Below are 16,754 nucleotides of genomic sequence, written 5' to 3' on the forward strand. Positions count from 1 at the left end.
TTAGTTTTGTGTGCCTGCTGGCACCTTGTAAAAATAAAATAAACGAAGATTCTCAACGTGCCGCCATAAAAACTAAGAACAAACCATCCTTCTCACAAAACTTCACATGGTGGGACCCCGACTAAATCCCTGAAAAATGGGGGCTAGTTTCATGTGACAGACGGTTTTTACCTTGTTTTTTAGGCGGTACATGTAGCATTACTCTACAATAAAATAAGATCATGTTTTTACCTCTTAATTCTCAAAGACTTCGTAATAGTAAACTATCTGATACAGAAATTGAGTCAAAAAGTAGTCAAACGGATGATATTAAACCAGCTATTAGGATTTTCCATGCATGCATCAGGTGAAGGATATCCAAAATGAGTAGAAAATGATTGTGGAGTTTACTGATTGACAGAGGGGTTTTGAATGGTGGGGGTGCAAACATTATCGCTAGAACACCCAAAGTGAATAATACTTGTTCCTATAAAATCTTTGACCACATTCACCCAAAGAAATCACTTTAAAAAAGCATCCAACATCACCAATTCTAGCTTTTTTTCTCCTTTCCATAAAAAAAAAAAAAAAAAAAAAAAAAAAAAACTTCTTTTCTCCTTTAATTTTGGTTATGCATGTAAATTATGGACCCTATCCAACCCACAAAACCACTAACTGCACTCTCGAATTTCCTTCTTCCACACTAAACATTTTTAGGCCTATATATATATATATATGTGCATGATGTATACCCATCAACACTCTCTGGAAAGATGGAAAGATCTATACTCTTCTACCATACTTCCATTTTTGCATTTAACAAAACAAAATTTCTTTTTTAACCGAAAACCAGTTAGACTCCACAAGATCGGGTTACATAGGATTTTATTTGGAAAAGCCGAGCAATTTTTACCTCCAAAATAACATAAAATTGTCTCTTCCAACCTCACCACTACAGCGATGGAACTTCCGCCACTGTTTTACCCCACCTAGATTTTCAAGGCGGAGCTAAAAACTAGACTAAGAGGAAACAAAGTTTTTTTCTAGGAATAGCAGGAAAGCAATGTTAAGCTTAGAAAAAAAAATTAGGTCCCAAAAAATGTGGCTTGGAATCCCAGTGAGTGCGCAATACTGCGCACCCTTGTTCTACATTGGATGCGCCCCTTTTAAGCATCAACTACTTCGATCGCTAGACCACTCAATCAATAAAAAGAATGCTGAGATGATCTGAACGTTCATTTGATTCGAGATGGCCTAATTACAACGAAGTTCTAGAGGCATATATGCCAGAATCTGTTCCAAATGAAAAAGAGGAGTAAATTTTTGTTTGGCAGGTAAAAAGAAAAGCAAATTAAAAGTCATTTTACCGGCTAAAACCAAACATATAAAGAATCTTTTTATGAGTGTTGTCCTGAAACTGTGAATTTAGACTCTTTAAAGAAGAAGAAAAAAAGGAAAAGAAGAATCCGGCCCTTCAAATTTGATACCTTGACAAATAATGATACCATTGTAGAGCCTACAAATTATAGCGAAATTCTCTTAAAATGATAAAATTGGAACATAAAATGATAAAAAAAAACGACATTATTATAGGATTCTTTCGTTAATTTCTTTAGTTAGGCCATGGTATTGAAATGTTTTAATCAGGAAATGAAGTTAGCTAATTTAAATCAAAGTGAAAGGTAAAGGTGAAACTAAGTTAAACAAGCTGTGCTGTGCTCATAGGTCATAGGAGTCATGATACCAAAACCAAACATGAGAAAGGATAAGAAAACGTTGTCTGTGAATGGACATAAAGGGCCTACTTATTCCCCACTCATATAACATGCACATTTTGACAAGACCTAAAATGTAACTACTACTTCCATTCTTTTCACATGAATTATTTTGTCCTCGGGTCAGGACTTAGTCAGGAGGAGGACTGACTAATACGAATCCTCCTCTCATTTAGAGCGACTGCAATGGTACGACTAAACTCAAAGATCAAAGACCAAAAAAAAAAGATTAAATATGAGTTTAATCTGTACTGTGACGTTATGGGGAGAAGACCAAATTTGGTCGCGCGTAAAATTAATCACCGCACGAAAACGGGCGTAAATTTGGTGTACGCTTGAATGGGGCGTAAAATTGGTTTACGCCCGAAATTTGAATGGGGCGGATGGTTTGGTGTCCGCCTGATGAGTAAGTGAACGGGCGGATGGTTGGGTGTCCGCCTGATGAATTTCATTTTGAATGGGGCGGATGGTTTGGTGTCCGCCTGACGAAATGTGAACGGACGGATGATTGGGTGTCCGCCTGATGAATTTCATTTTGAATGGGGCGGATGGTTTGGTGCCCGCCTGATGAGTAAGTGAACGGGCGGATGGTTGGGTGTCCGTCCAGCAACAAGCGTACTTTAAATTTACGCCCGACTATATTAGAATTTGGGATTTGGTCGCGACCATATTTGGTCTGGAATTTGATCTTTGGTCCAAATTTGATCTTTACTCCGTCCCACTGTGTTACGATCTCATCCCATAAATTTGGTTATACTCGCCCACTGTGGATGCTCTTAGGGGTGTAAATTCGGGCAGGCCGGGCCGCCCGACCCAAAAACTAAGACAGGCCGGGCAGGCCAGGCTTAATATTTGTGAGCCCGTAAACAAATTCAGGCCGGACAGGCCGGGTACAAGTAGATAATTTGCTACCCAAAGCCCGCCCAAAGCCCGTTTTTTATACGGGCAGGCCAGATCGGGCCGGACAGGCCACTATTTTGATTTTTTTTTTTAAGTTTAAATTTTCAAATGAACGGTATTAAATACAATATCCTTTCCTTTCCAACATCACATATCGTAAGTAAAGTGATAATATTATTTTATATTTAAATTACACTGACAAATTTTTAATTTTAGGCTATAATAAATAATTAATTAGAGTACAATAAACTTTCTAATAAGAAAATATATTACCATTAATGTTTTGAAAAGGTTAATTATAAGTAAAAACAATTATATATTTTATTTTTCTTGACACAAAATTGACAATTATAAAATTGTAACTTTTAAGTCTTTTTAAGAGGATATTAAATGATTAATAGCACATAGAAGCCTTTCAGGCCGGGCACCAGGCCGGGTATCAGGCCGGGCATCATAATTAATCGCAAAGCCCGAGACCGCCCAATAAATTAATCCAGGCCAGGCCGGGTAGCCCGCAACGGGCCATAACAGGCTTTGGGCAATTTCAGGTACAGGCGGGCTTGGGCGGGTACGGGCAGACTGAGTTTTTTCGAGTAATATTTACACCCCTACTCTCATTTGTAACCCTAGCTTCCGTAAGCTTTTAGAAAAAAAATACAGTGGTTCTATATGAACCGAGTTTTTAGACTATGGCAAAACCGACCTGGACTTAGCAGAGGGCTACTTATGGTGGGACCCACTAAAAGTTTATGAGGAGTGGTTTTGGCATAGTTTTTTTTCTCGGTTCAAGTAGACTTTTTGAAAAAAAAATAATGTTACAAGGGAGCAAGAGCCGGTGCCACAGGATAACAGAGAACTTCTTTACAATCGAGGTTGAGAAGATTATTAATGGATTAAGACCTTATTTGATTGCATCTGATTCGGCGTCTGAATCTGAGTCAAACCCTGATCGGGCCGAGTCATCAGTCAGACCATTTGTTTTGCATTTTGAGTCAGATCTGACTAGATCTCTGACTCAGACATAACCCCTGAATCAGACCCATTTGAGCCAGGTAACAAAATACCCCTGACTCACAAGACCAAACCACTGACTCATGTTTTTTGAGTCAGATGAGTCAGATCTGACTCAAAAAAACATATCGAGTCAGATCCAGATGAGTCGGGTGATTTCACTCAGATCCAGATGACTCGGATCCAGACGACTCAGATGAGTCAGGAGTAAACAAACATGGTCTAAGTTCGTTTTTTTTTTAAAAAAGAAAAGAGCACAAGGTTGTTTCCTTTGAGACAATTTGTCGATCAAAATTTTACGTCCGCGGAGAGAAATCTTCAAATTTTTTTTGGGTGGAATTGAGTCGTGACTTCAAGTTGGCTGTTATAGTCAGTTGCCAAAGGGGCCTGTTTTTCACAATGAATGACCAGATTTACTTGCTGGAGGGATCTCTGAACCTCTCCCAGTGGCTTAATTATAAAATTCAAAACACTAAGTGGATTCATTAGATAATTTCTGAACTAGGCATGCATGGGTTCATCATCAGAGAGACAGACGACAATGTAATGCTTAAGTAGCATAACCGAAAGCATGCTACCTTGGTCGTCATTGTTGAAAGTGACACTACATAGTCGTTTATTTTGAAATTTGTGTGGTGATGATGGTTGGTCCATCCATGAACGAGCAGCTTCATTTAGCTTTAGAAATTGGTCCCCCACGCACGAACACGCTCTTTCTTTCACTCACAAACATAGCATAAACATTCTCAGTTTCTTCTTCGAGCTGTCTTGAATAGTGCAATTCAGGCAAGGAAGAATGAAAATTGCAAAGAGTCAAAAACCTGCGCTATATGGGTTGTATGAAATATCAGCTTGTCTTGTACTGTTTATACTTATATTACCGACTCTTAGAATGTTCACAAGATGAAAATCGTATGAGTTCTTTGGGAACGTACAATTCTATGAAAAACAAGGTTTCAGAATCAGTAAAGCTGCACGGAATATATTTGGGGAAATTGTTACAGACAAGAAGATACAAAAACATGATAAGCATCCTCAGTGGCATGTATGCAACTCACCGAGAACTCTCACATACAATCCTTTCACATTTACCAACTTTGAATTGTGTCCATTCAAAGAATTTTCGCATTAGCAGTATGTAAAACAAGGATCAATTAGGGAGGGGACATTGCTGGTCTGATGATTTGGGGATCAATAAAATTAGGGGGAGACCCCAAAAAAAAAATATTCTCATTCTCAGGCCCACAATTAATTTTGGGTACTATGACACCCATAATTATTTTCGTGACACCCATAATTATATGAAATTATTAAAAACTTCTGCATGACGGATTATGCATCTGCATGACTGAGTTATGCATCAGGGGTATAATTGGCAACTCAACTTGGACATAACATATCTAAAAATCCGCACCTTAGAAATTTACAAATTTTATATGGTTGGAAATCTTTTAAAGAGAGCTACGCAACGAGTACAAACAACAATATCAAAATTTTGTTTTTCATGAAAAAATCGGAGGTGATCATCGTTTTAGGCAAAATTTTCGAAAACTTGATACATAACCATTATGAAGCCACCAAAAATGATGCATAACGCATTATGCAGACGCATAACGAATTATGCAACCATTTTCTCGACTGCATAACAAATTATGCATCTGCATAACAAAGTTATGCATCTATAACAAGTCATGTACCCATTGTTTTCGCACCCTTCTTGAGTATAAAAAATTGATGCATAATGCAGTATATATCCATATTTACGGATGCATATCATGTTATGCATCTATTTTCTCGATGCATAAAAGATTGTGCGACAATTTTCTCGATGCATAATGCATTATGCAATCATATTTTCGGATGCATAACAGGTTATGCATCCATTTTCACGACTGCATAACATGTTATGTAGATATTATTGTAGGTGCATGACAAGTTATGCAACCTTATTTTTTGTTGGTTTCAATACTAACAAAAATGTTGTTGTATAACGTGTTATGCAATCATTTTTCGGACTGCATAACACGTTATGCAACAAATTTTGTAGATGCATAACAGGTTATGCAACTGTTTTTAGAGTTGCATAACAGATTATTCAACCATTATGGACAACAACAACACCAATATATCTGTAGATTTCCAACCAACAACACCTATCCCTTTATTTCATCATCTTTACTTATACTACCATCAATACTTCTTTTTCTTCTGGTAATGTTGTGAATTGTATATGTTAAGTTGAAGATCATCGTAATGGAGGAATATTTACTAAGAGCAGCAACTAATTGGTTTGATGGGTCAACAGAAGATGATGCCGAGTTAGTAAGAGAGCTTTACTGCCATATACAAACCCATGATATTTGTGCCATAAACCTCCTTATCCTTGTTCATCTCAGGCTTCTAAACCACTCCCTGAGTCCTCAAACACAACCGCAAATCATCCCAGCAGTACACGGCTTAGAATGCCATCATATCTGCCTCCTATTGTTATATCTCCTTCACTGACTCTCTGTAAATATTCATCGGCATCCCTGGAAAACAGCTGCAAAGAACCATAGCAACAATACATATCTTAAGACTGAACTTCAGCTCAACATACAACCAAAATAAGTCCCAGACTTGGTCATTCCAGCCTCATTCCTTGCTTGCCTGAACTGCCTTTTATTCAACAGCTCTACTTCCGACGTAGCTGCAACACTAGCTCCTTCGCCTGAGAAAAACTTGACCAAACCCTTACAAACTTGAGCCACACCGCTGTCAACACTAATCCAATTCGAATCCCTGTAAACAGTTCATCATTCAGTTGTATAGAAGCAACATTTTACTGCTGAAATATCATCTCAAATCGAACCCAGTTCAGCCCCAAACTCGGCTGCAAAACCACCAAAGCACAGGCACATCTCCTTTTTCTTGTTGTAATCGAAGTGCTCTCAAAAACCCATTGCTTCTGCTCATGAACAAATCTCAATTCCACTGACATCTTCACCAAACAGCAGCCACCATTTCGATACCCAAATTGACCTGCAAATTGAACTACAACCACCAGAACACAGCTTCTACTCAGGTCCAACTATTGGAGATATTGAGACAGCACTATCGGTTACAAGTCATCACCAGCAGCAACACAATGATGAATCCAGTGACATGAGCATCTCAGTTTATTCACTTCCTCAACTGCTCAAACACTAACCCCAGTTTCATATTTCTTCACTTAAAACCCCCAATTCACAACAACAGCAGATTATCTTCTAACCCTTGGAATTCATCTGAACCACCATTTTTCTATTAATCATCTGTTTCTCAAATCGCCGCTTTGAACTAAAATTCACCACCATTTCCATCTGAATCTCAGAAGCAGATTCAGAATCCGAGCTTCAATTTCTGAGCAACTCTTCTCTTTTTCTCGATCTGTAGCAGCATCAATTTCAAACCCTAGATGCAGCAATAGAGAAGAGATTAATCACAAACATTAACAGCATCACCATCTTCCAGTTTTAACTTGATTTCTTCATCGAAGGCAACGACAACCCCGGCTGTATAATCTGCTGGTAATTTGATCGAAACACTAAAGAACCCATGAAGATAAAGGTCTTGTGAGAACCTGCACCAGAGATTTTAACGATTACTTCACAGTTGGAGGAACAGGAAAAAGAACTGAAGAAGAAGTGTAATTCGACCATTAAAACAGACGAAAACATAATTTTTGAAATTGTGGGTTTGAGAATAATTTTCTTCCAGAAAATGGGTGCGCGCCTGTGTTTTTCTGAGCGTGGGTTTCATAGTAGAAAAGTCTGGGAAAATGGGTCTCCCTGTAGTTTTCACAATTGACAACCAAAAAGGCTGCACATGGGTTAACCTCCTTTTCCAAGCCCACCAAAGCACTAAGTTGATTTTAACAAGTCGAAAAATACAGAAGCTCTAGAACCCTACATTTCAGCTAAAATGTAATTCTCTTTTTAGCACTAATCTGATCTGAACTATATAAAGCAGAATAACAACGACTTTGGTCCTCACCTTTGTTTTTACACATTAAAAACAGACTACAAATGTTAACCAACTTTTCCATAATAAGTAACCTAATTAGATAGTATGCTTTAAGGGATGCAATGGTGGATGAAAGTTTAAGTAACTTCTGCTGCAACTTGGGTATAATCTGCTTTAAGGTCTTCATGTTTCACCTAGGTAATTTCTACCTTTGTGGGTTTGGTTAAAACTAAAACACAACATAAAAAGAGGACATGGGTTTAAATGTTTATTTATTTGAATAAGCACACAAATTTCAATATCTCATCTAGTTAATTAAGAAGAATTTTAATCCATAAGAGTAATAGTTCAATGTTGTATTGAATATTTCACAGGAAGTTTGGAAGGAGTATAACACAGTTCTCATGTCTGAGCTCTCTCTCTATCTCTTTTTGTATGTGTCCCTCCCCAACCGATAATGAGCTCTCAAGCTTATGTTTATGCAATGGAGATTTAATAAGATCTGCAGTTGGCTGTTTGTGGAGGTAGCAAGCTCTTATTCAAAGCAAAATTTGCTGAGAAAATGAGTGATGAAGAATAAGATTACTTGCACCATCAGGGCTGGTTTGCTGCATTCATGCAACGTCTATGAGTCGAACAATCCATAAATTAGCACTTGTAACTTGTAAGATTGAGTTGCAGCAATGATTGTTCTTATATACCCAAATCCGAATCGCCCACTTAACAAATCATGTGCCATTGGTGCCGGCATCTCACTCGCCTTTGACAATATAGCCTAAGCTTGATATAGGTTATTAGGTTTCCAATAGGGAGGAAACTGTTTCAGACTTGAAAGAGCTGAAAATAGGAAGAGTAAACCTCAATTCTGACCGATTTTAACAAGTCAAAATACATAAAATGTAATCCTCTTTTTAACACTAAACCGGACACTAAATAATGACTAAAGTTCCCACTTTATAAGTGAAACAGATACAACACATAATAATTTGTTTTTACATATTAAAAGCAAACTACAAATGTTAACAAACTTTTCTAAAATAAGAAGTAACCTAGGGTGAATCAGAAAATGGTGGCTGAAAGTTCAGTAACTTCTGCTGCAACTTGGGTATAATCTGCTTTTAATTCTTCTTGTTTCTCCTTGGTAATTTCTCCCTTTGTGGGTTTGGTTAGAACTAACACACAACATGTAGGCCTCTTGGTAGAACTAACAGTAGCAAGATCCTGAAAAAAGAACGTGTTAAAAAGTTAGTACATACAATTTAATAAGCGCAAATGCAAATTAGAATATCTCATCCCACTTGATCCAAACCTCCATCAACTATATAGAAGGCCAGAACAGATAAGAGATGACTTCAATTTGAGTCCATTAGCATTCAAAACAAAGCATTGCCTTCTTGAGGGCGCTTTACTTTGCCAAGATGGACTAAGGAAAACACGCAAAACCTTTTTCAAAATGAGTCAAATTTGAATATCTCATTCCCACTGCTCTGAACCTTTACTATAAAAGGAGAGAACAGATCGGAGATGCCCTGAGGTCATTAGCATTCAAAGGAAAGCATTGCCATGTTTAGGGCGCGCTTTAATTCGCCAAGATGGACGAGGAAAATACAAAAACGTTCACAAATGAGAAAATTACATGTTCGTAACTTCGGATTTGATCTTAGTAATCCAGAATCTATCATAAATTAAAGTTGGTGCACACAGGCTTCACTGTTAGCAATGGGAGGCAAACCCATGCCTCCAAATATTCTAGTAAAACTAAAAAGCCAAAGTGATTCTCATGGAAATGCTCTAGCAAAACCAAGAATTTAAAGTGATTCTAATGGAATCATAGTCGGAACAAGATAGAAATTTTACAGTTCAAATAATATACTTAAAAATAAGCAAACAAGAAGAGTCAAAGAGTAGATATGATTTTTCAAATGGAACAATTCAAAAAGAAGACGAAGATGATTGTGTATAAAAGTAATACAGGGGAAAGAGAGTGTATCTGGATAGAAACTTACTTCCTTTGAGGGTACATATACGTATGGGATGTCAGCCTCCTCACATAAGATAGGAAGATGTGTGATAACATCAATAGGAGAAATATTTCCAGCAATCACACACAATCTGCAGTTTACAAGAAAAAAATCTACAGTGTTCAAACTCATATGCACATATTAGTACACAGGTACAACAATCCTATCAAAAACATTAGATAAAGCTAATTTGACGAAATTTGGAAACCCAAAGGAAAAAAAGCATTATAATTGAACGCTAGATGTATTTCGATGGAATCATGAAACCAGGTCATGCCCTGACACCACATATAAACTCATTGCATCTGGGCTTTTTATTAGTAGCTAAGCACAATAGAGAATGCTAGTAAAGGATCACCCTTAAGTATTCCGAACATGTGTGGACATTTTTAAATGCTTCAGAAGACAAAAACCACTAATTATTATAACACAAACCACTCTTTTACTGACAAAATGTATAACACAAGTGCAGACATTAAGTGTTGGACATTTTTTAATCAAAATGTATCCCCACTCTTTTACTGACAAACATGCAACAGAAACAGCAACCACATGCGGATATAAAAGCCATGAAACACTTCCCACACAAGACACATCACTGGGTTCATACCAATGCTAATTGCAAAGACCTTGAACTCGGTACCAAAACAGAATAACAGAAAAAAAAAATAATAGATGATCAAATGCATCATATATGTGAGATGGAGTTAGTAGACAAGTCGGGACTGAATTAAATCCGTTATCTGTGGATACCACATCCCTACGGTTGTCTGGCCGCCACCAATTGATAAATCAACTGGTTTTCAATGTTTGCATCATTGGTACACACAAGTGCAAAGATATAGATGCCATAAATCACCTAAAACAAGCAGACACTTAAAATGAAACTTCACAAACATAAAAACAACAGTTCAAATTTCCATGGCAGATAAGGCACATCAAATTTCTAGTAACAACATAATATGCTGATTCAACAACAAAGCTCACCATATTTACAGATAAAACTACTTCACCCCTTTCGTAAGAAACCCCAACTAAGAACTCAAATACGAGTGAAAAAAGTCATTCATTCACTGATTTAGACTTACCCTTTGTTACCACGCCTTATGCTCTTTACAACCTCCTTCACACCTCTCTTTAAGCATTTGGATTCAGTAGCTGAAAAACACCAAAACAAAATAAAAATACATCATAAACAAACGAATAAAACCGCAATACAACAATAAACCCTAGAATAATCATTAAAACGAAATCAGCTCAAAACCCATGTTCCAAAATTGAAACCAATTAACAAAACCATGTAAATCATAAGAAAACCTAAAAATAAATAAATATACCTTTTCTAACGAGCTTAAGAGTTCTCTTGCATAGCTTTTTCCCTGCAAGGGGTTTCGCTATTGGTGCTAAAGCTGATATCTTCTTCTTATCTTTCATGGCTGACTTCTCTGCTTCACTGTCGCTACCCATCTTCTTCTCTCTTTTCCTTGTTGACTGCTTGGAGGAGCTCTGAAAAGCTTTTTTAGGGTTTAAGAGTTTGCGAAAGAGAATGGGGCTTCCTCACTCGTTTCCGAGGGTTTTAGCTACGAAAGAAACACAAGATCGACGGCCAGGATGTGATATAGATTCCCATAAGATTATCTGGACTGTTAATACGTTTTCAGCTGTCGTCAACCATTTATTATAACAGATCAACCCTAAATTGATTTGGGTCGAAATATCCTCAACAACAAGTAAACGGACATTTGGATGTGGTCTCATCCATTTCCGAGTTCGATCCGAAATCCGAAAAACCATCCGGACCTTCTCCATTAAACCCTAAAAAGCTAAAACCTTAGAAAACTCCGAGTGAAAAGATAAAAACTCTGAGAAAAAAAAACCATTGGAGATAATATTTGTTGCAGAGAAAAGAGAGAAAGAGATGGGAAGCAAGAGGGTTATTACTGAAAAGGACTTGAAGAGGAAAGACAAGTTAAAGGCGTTAGCTGCAAAATCAAAACCTAAAAAGTTATCTAAGAAGAAGAAGACTCTCAAAGTTGTTGATAATGGTAAATTTACAATCTTTTTTGGTTAGTTTTATCTATTTTTTAGTAGCTAAAGAAACCCGAATTTTTTTTGATATTTGGATTAGCATTTTCTGTTGATTTAGATGAAAGGGGCAATGTCATATATGTATTAGATTGTGAATACAAGCATTTGAACGAAATCAATAGGTTTGCACAATGATTGAGATTCTGCTTTGGCTTGAGAATGGTATTATTGATATTCAATTGAGATGAATGTTCGTAACGTAGTGATAACTAGTGGGAGACATGCCCTTGTGTAGAATTTATTAGTACAATTTTGTTTGAAATGTGACCGCTTGCTTTTGTTTGTTTGCAGAAGAGATAACATTTGCCCCAGGGAAAAAGGGGAGCAAATTAGATGGAAAGAAGAAAAAGAAAAAGGATATTGAAACTGAAGGTTAGTTGATAACATCTGCTTCGTGGAGAATGGTATTTTTAAGCTAGAATTTGCTTTAGTGTTCTTACTATGAAAGCTGAATTATCTCTTCTTTAGTCTGGAATGCAACCTTTTTGTCATGTTTTACGGGTTTGACCTTGTTTTTGTTATCTCAAATAGTAGACTTACTTGGATGCTGATAATTAAGTCGTTCAGTCTGTTTCATAAGTTCTCAATGATGGAATTATAGTGCATACTGGAAGTGCTAGTAACAAACGCCGGTATTAGCACCTGAATTTTCGTGGTTTGTTGAGTACTTAGGTTAGCCAGTGCCAACGTTTTTTCCTTCCTTGTTTGTTCACCTTCACACATAGCCTCCACTTCCCAGCACTTTTTATCTTCGAAAAATTACATTGATGGGCAAGGTTCTTAGATAATGTTATTCCCGCACATAGCCTCCACTTCCCAGCACTTTTTCTCTTCGAAAAAATTGCATTAATGGGCAAGTTTCTTAGATGATGTTAAATTGCATCCACAATTTCTCAGGTTATGGGATGGATTTGCCCGAGTCTTGCAAAAGATTCGAGGCAATCAGAAACCCATACCAGTAATGATATTTCTAAACAATCACATGTTACAGGTGGGTAGGGTTAAGCCTGATATTCTCTATTCCAATGATGTTGGTTCATTGGAACATAAAAGTTAAGCTTGTGCTGTGGACACTTTGATGTAGACATATTTATTGTATTTGTGGCAGATAAGTCTGAGGAATTACTAGGGAAGAGAAAGAAAGATAAGTCTATAAAAGCTGCAAAGAAAAAAATGAAGGATCTCGTTTTGTCAAAGAAAACTAGTAAGCTTACGTCGAAAAGAAATGAATCTCCGGCGAACGAGGTTTATCATATTTCTTCAGGGGATGGTGATTGCTCCAAAGGGATGAACAGTATGGCTTGTGATCTTTGTTCGAAATTATATATGCTATATATTTTCGTTGAGTGATATTAGGTTTATCTTTATAACAATAACACCCCTTAAACATGAAGAATTATAATTTGTCTTGCTTTTCTTTTCAATGTTATAGAGTGGATGACCGAATACCATCAAAGTAGGCCAGGGTTGGAAATTCTGCAAAGACAGATTGATGAGTTTATGATTTCTCATGAGAAACAGGAGAGAGAGGTGCTTTTACTCTCCTTTTTTTTTAAATACTATTTCTGTTTGTCCTTTCTTTGGAAATACATGTTCGTTTATTTTTATACGATGCATTTTTTTTGGTTGGCTGAACAAGCTCATCGTGCTGTAAAATATTGATAATAACCATCAGCGACAAATTCCTGTACCATTTATGGGAAGAAATGAAATGTAGTTCGCAGAATCCTTTTAGCTGATAATATCAGTCAGCCTTGACTTTCGGTTTTAACCCACACCTTTCTGGGTTATACAGGCAAGGCAAGAAAGAGAAGACCGCGTTACGGATGATGGCTTTGTTGTTGTCAAACACCACAAAGGAAGGAAAAAGACAACAGATTCTGAAAGTGGAACTGCGGTGGGCTCTGTTTCACAAGCTGCGGTGCTAGATAAAATGGCCAAGAAGAAGAACAAAGAAGTTGGTATTGATTTCTACAGATTCCAGAAAAGAGATGCCCAAAGGAATGGTATGTTATGTTCTTTGAACCATCTCTCAATTTCTTTTCCTTCTGTTATTTGGAGGAGAAACAAGTTTTCTCGCCACAACTTTTTTCAAAGCTTAAAGCTATTGACTCAGCGGTAGCACATAAAATCTTTGCTAACCTTAACTCCCCACTGCCTACTTTTTATGATGGAATCGAGCCCCAAGAATTTGAAAATGTTTCCTCGGTCCAAAACCTGAAGTTGCTGAAACTGTTTTGATTATGCTTATCATGTTTGATGTTTCAGTTATAACATTCTGAAGTTTGTTTTTTAACATTTTTCAGTTAATCCTATAGAATACGTCTCAAATTGTCTTGATCAACCATTGCCCATTTCCCACTGCATGCTATATTTAAAAAATGAAGACTTGTTCATGCCCAAAAATGCTGCTTGTTGTTAGCACTTTAAGGTAGTATACTCCAGAAGAATATGTTTCCTAGTCTTCATGTTGTTGTTTTCTAGCCATTCCCACACAACTCCCACCTCCATGAGACCATTAATTGTTTCTACATGTGCAAGTGGTGTCCTTTCTTTAGGCCCATCATGTTCTTCAAGGAAAGAGTGTAACAATTCGGTGTAAGATACAAAATGAAGAAAAGGAGATGTAATGACCTTTGATGCTCAGAATCTTAGCGTCCATTCAAGTTCTTTTTGACGCACGTGCAATCAAATGTACAGTTGCATGCCTCTGAGATTAACCCCCTCTGCTAGAAAAAGATCTTCTTTTCCTTGAAGCCGATTGGAGAGTATGCACATAGATAAACCCCTCGCTCAATGTCTCAGCTTTGCCGAGAATCTGCTATTCTGTCAGACCTCAAAATTTATGCTCTCATCCACTGTTGATTCACTATCTTTCTTAAATTTACTGCTGTCAGTCATTTACTTTGTGATTTTGACTAATACATGAGGTAAAAAACTATTTAAATTCCTTTTGCAGAGGTTATGATGTTACAGAGCAAATTCGAGCAGGATAGAAAGCGGATACAGCAGCTGAGAGCTGCAAGGAAATTCAAACCGTACTGAGCTCTGCAAAGTTTGCAGCTTAAGTCGAGGAGGAAAATGCTCAAAAAGAACTACAGCTGAAAATTTTGTTAACAAGAACGAGATAAATGACGAGATCAGTTTTTGTGACTGTTATGTTATGTGTTTTGATTGTATCTGTGATCTGTTGGATTCACCAAAAATTGCTGAAACTTGGGTGTGTCAGTCCTGTAACCGTGTGTCCTGTTCCAATTCTGGTTTTTTTATCTGTATAATTAAAGTTTTTCGAGAAAAAAAAATCTACTTCTCTGAAAGAAAAAAAAAATCTACAGAAGTAAACCTTACACTAGTAAACTAATTACTAATCATTGTGCTTTGTGGCCTTAATTAAACCATTGTGCTTGATTAATTAAATCAAACCATTATCATATCATAACCAGGTTCGGAGAAAAGGTCTCTACAAATTGGTTAAGTCTTTATTGTTTTGATTTTTTTTCCTTAATTATCTCTGATCTCTAACTGTAATATCTTCTTTTATTTAGTTAACCTAATTTGGATACATGGTAGATTTTTACTAGTGGGACACAAAGAGACACCTAAATAAGTCACAGATGATCCGAAGCCAGCCGACCTAAATAGGTGTCTCCTTGTGTCCCACGAGTAATAATCTGACATGTGTCAATATCACCATTAGAGAGTAGAGAAAATTAAGGAAGAAAAATCAGAACAATAAATACTTAACCAATTTGTAGAGACCTTTTCTCCGAACCTGGTTATGATATGATAATGGTTTGATTTAATTAATTAAGCACAATGGTTTAATCAAGCACAATTGATTTTACCGAACCATCTTCCTAACCAAAAGAATATATTTTATTCTTTTATACTTTTCTTGCTCGTCCATTAGTATTAGTTTGTGGTCGAAATAGATCATGTATTGAGTTAGCTTTTCATCTTCATGTAATTTTCCTTTGTGAAACGAGGATGCAGTTTAATCTACCGTGCTCTGCTATTCTGGCATCTTCATTTAATCTACCATACTCTATTATGATAATTCAAATCACCACTGTTACCCATAGCTCTTAAGGTTTGATCATCTTAAATTGTATAAGTAAAGACCTCATTTGATTGCGCTAATAAAATAGCCAAAGCACAAGGGACTCAATCAATTTCTCGTTTTTATATATCGTTCTTTTTCCCGCCAATTCTTCCTATAGCAACTGAAATCCAAAGATGAAGTTGATATACTTCTTTTGGTTAGGAAGCAGGTTCGGAGAAAAGGTATCTACAAATTGGTTAAGTATTTATTGTTTTGATTTTTTTTCCTTAATTTTCTCTGATCTCTAACTGTAATATTTAGGTATCCTAAGTTGGACACATGGCAGATTTTTACTAGTGGGACACAAGGAGACACCTAAATAAGCCACAGACGATCCGAATCCTTCTCAGACTAATCCTCACGGTTTTCTCGCAGGAATACCAATACTTTCTCTCATAGACACACTTCTCAAAACAACAGAAAAACAGAGTAGAAGTTCAGCAAAGTGGGAAATTGATCAGAATTATAAAAGAAGATTCATTTAACAAGAAATTTCATAAAATTAATCATCAAAGTGAGTTCTTACAAGTATTTGAATATATAATCCTTGAAAACAACATTACCAAATTTAACCCACCTAATCAAATTCTTGAACATAGATATTGCTGTTGCTGTTCTCTTCATCAAACTTCACCATTGTTCATCTCCACCATTTCAATCTCTGGATGAATCTTTCTCTGGTTTCTCCTCTGGAGGCTGCATTTCTTAATGATGATCCAACATAACGCAAACAGAATCAAAATTACAAGTATTGAAGCAATTATGATATAAATGTTGTTATGATTTGGCTTATTAGGGCCTTTGAAGTCATGATCATAGGTTAACCCATGGTATTTCTGGTTTCAATGAAGTCTGTTTCTAGTTTTCAGAGAAATGTGATTGGTTTTCAAAGGA

The 16,754-nt window shown here is 36.7% G+C and overlaps 2 protein-coding genes and 1 pseudogene across 2 annotated transcripts; 1 reads left to right on the plus strand and 2 right to left on the minus strand.

Annotated features, from left to right (window-relative positions):
- Positions 1–8,502: 8,502 nt before the first annotated feature.
- LOC113277524 (H/ACA ribonucleoprotein complex subunit 2-like protein) lies at positions 8,503–11,217 on the minus strand. Its single transcript, XM_026526597.1, has 4 exons — positions 11,008–11,217; positions 10,759–10,828; positions 9,656–9,761; positions 8,503–8,870 (listed from the first exon to the last, which is right to left on the minus strand). The coding sequence occupies exons 1-4, from the start codon at positions 11,135–11,137 to the stop codon at positions 8,709–8,711; spliced, it is 468 nt and encodes a 155-aa protein (XP_026382382.1). The 5' UTR covers positions 11,138–11,217; the 3' UTR covers positions 8,503–8,708.
- On the minus strand, positions 10,363–10,507 carry LOC113285070 (annotated as a pseudogene).
- Positions 11,218–11,523: 306 nt separating the features above from the next.
- On the plus strand, positions 11,524–14,835 carry LOC113277525 (ribosomal RNA-processing protein 7 homolog A-like). The gene is made up of 6 exons (XM_026526598.1): positions 11,524–11,715; positions 12,050–12,130; positions 12,867–13,052; positions 13,191–13,288; positions 13,554–13,764; positions 14,718–14,835. The coding sequence occupies exons 1-6, from the start codon at positions 11,589–11,591 to the stop codon at positions 14,801–14,803; spliced, it is 789 nt and encodes a 262-aa protein (XP_026382383.1). The 5' UTR covers positions 11,524–11,588; the 3' UTR covers positions 14,804–14,835.
- Positions 14,836–16,754: the final 1,919 nt, after the last annotated feature.

Source organism: Papaver somniferum, chromosome 5, assembly GCF_003573695.1.
Source record: "Papaver somniferum cultivar HN1 chromosome 5, ASM357369v1, whole genome shotgun sequence".
Classification (NCBI taxonomy): domain Eukaryota; kingdom Viridiplantae; phylum Streptophyta; class Magnoliopsida; order Ranunculales; family Papaveraceae; genus Papaver; species Papaver somniferum.

Bases quoted from the DNA above. Each gene is read 5' to 3' on its own strand.
- LOC113277524 (XM_026526597.1), bottom strand. From the start codon at position 11,137: ATGGGTAGCGACAGTGAAGCAGAGAAGTCAGCCATGAAAGATAAGAAG. The intron at 9,762-10,758 runs GTAAGTCTAAAT...TGTAAACTGCAG, and splicing joins ATAAGGCGTGGTAACAAAGG to ATTGTGTGTGATTGCTGGAA. The intron at 8,871-9,655 runs GTAAGTTTCTAT...TTCTTTTTTCAG, and splicing joins TATATGTACCCTCAAAGGAA to GATCTTGCTACTGTTAGTTC.
- LOC113277525 (XM_026526598.1), top strand. From the start codon at position 11,589: ATGGGAAGCAAGAGGGTTATTACTGAAAAGGACTTGAAGAGGAAAGAC. The intron at 11,716-12,049 runs GTAAATTTACAA...GTTTGTTTGCAG, and splicing joins TCTCAAAGTTGTTGATAATG to AAGAGATAACATTTGCCCCA. The intron at 13,053-13,190 runs GTATGGCTTGTG...TCAATGTTATAG, and splicing joins TTGCTCCAAAGGGATGAACA to AGTGGATGACCGAATACCAT.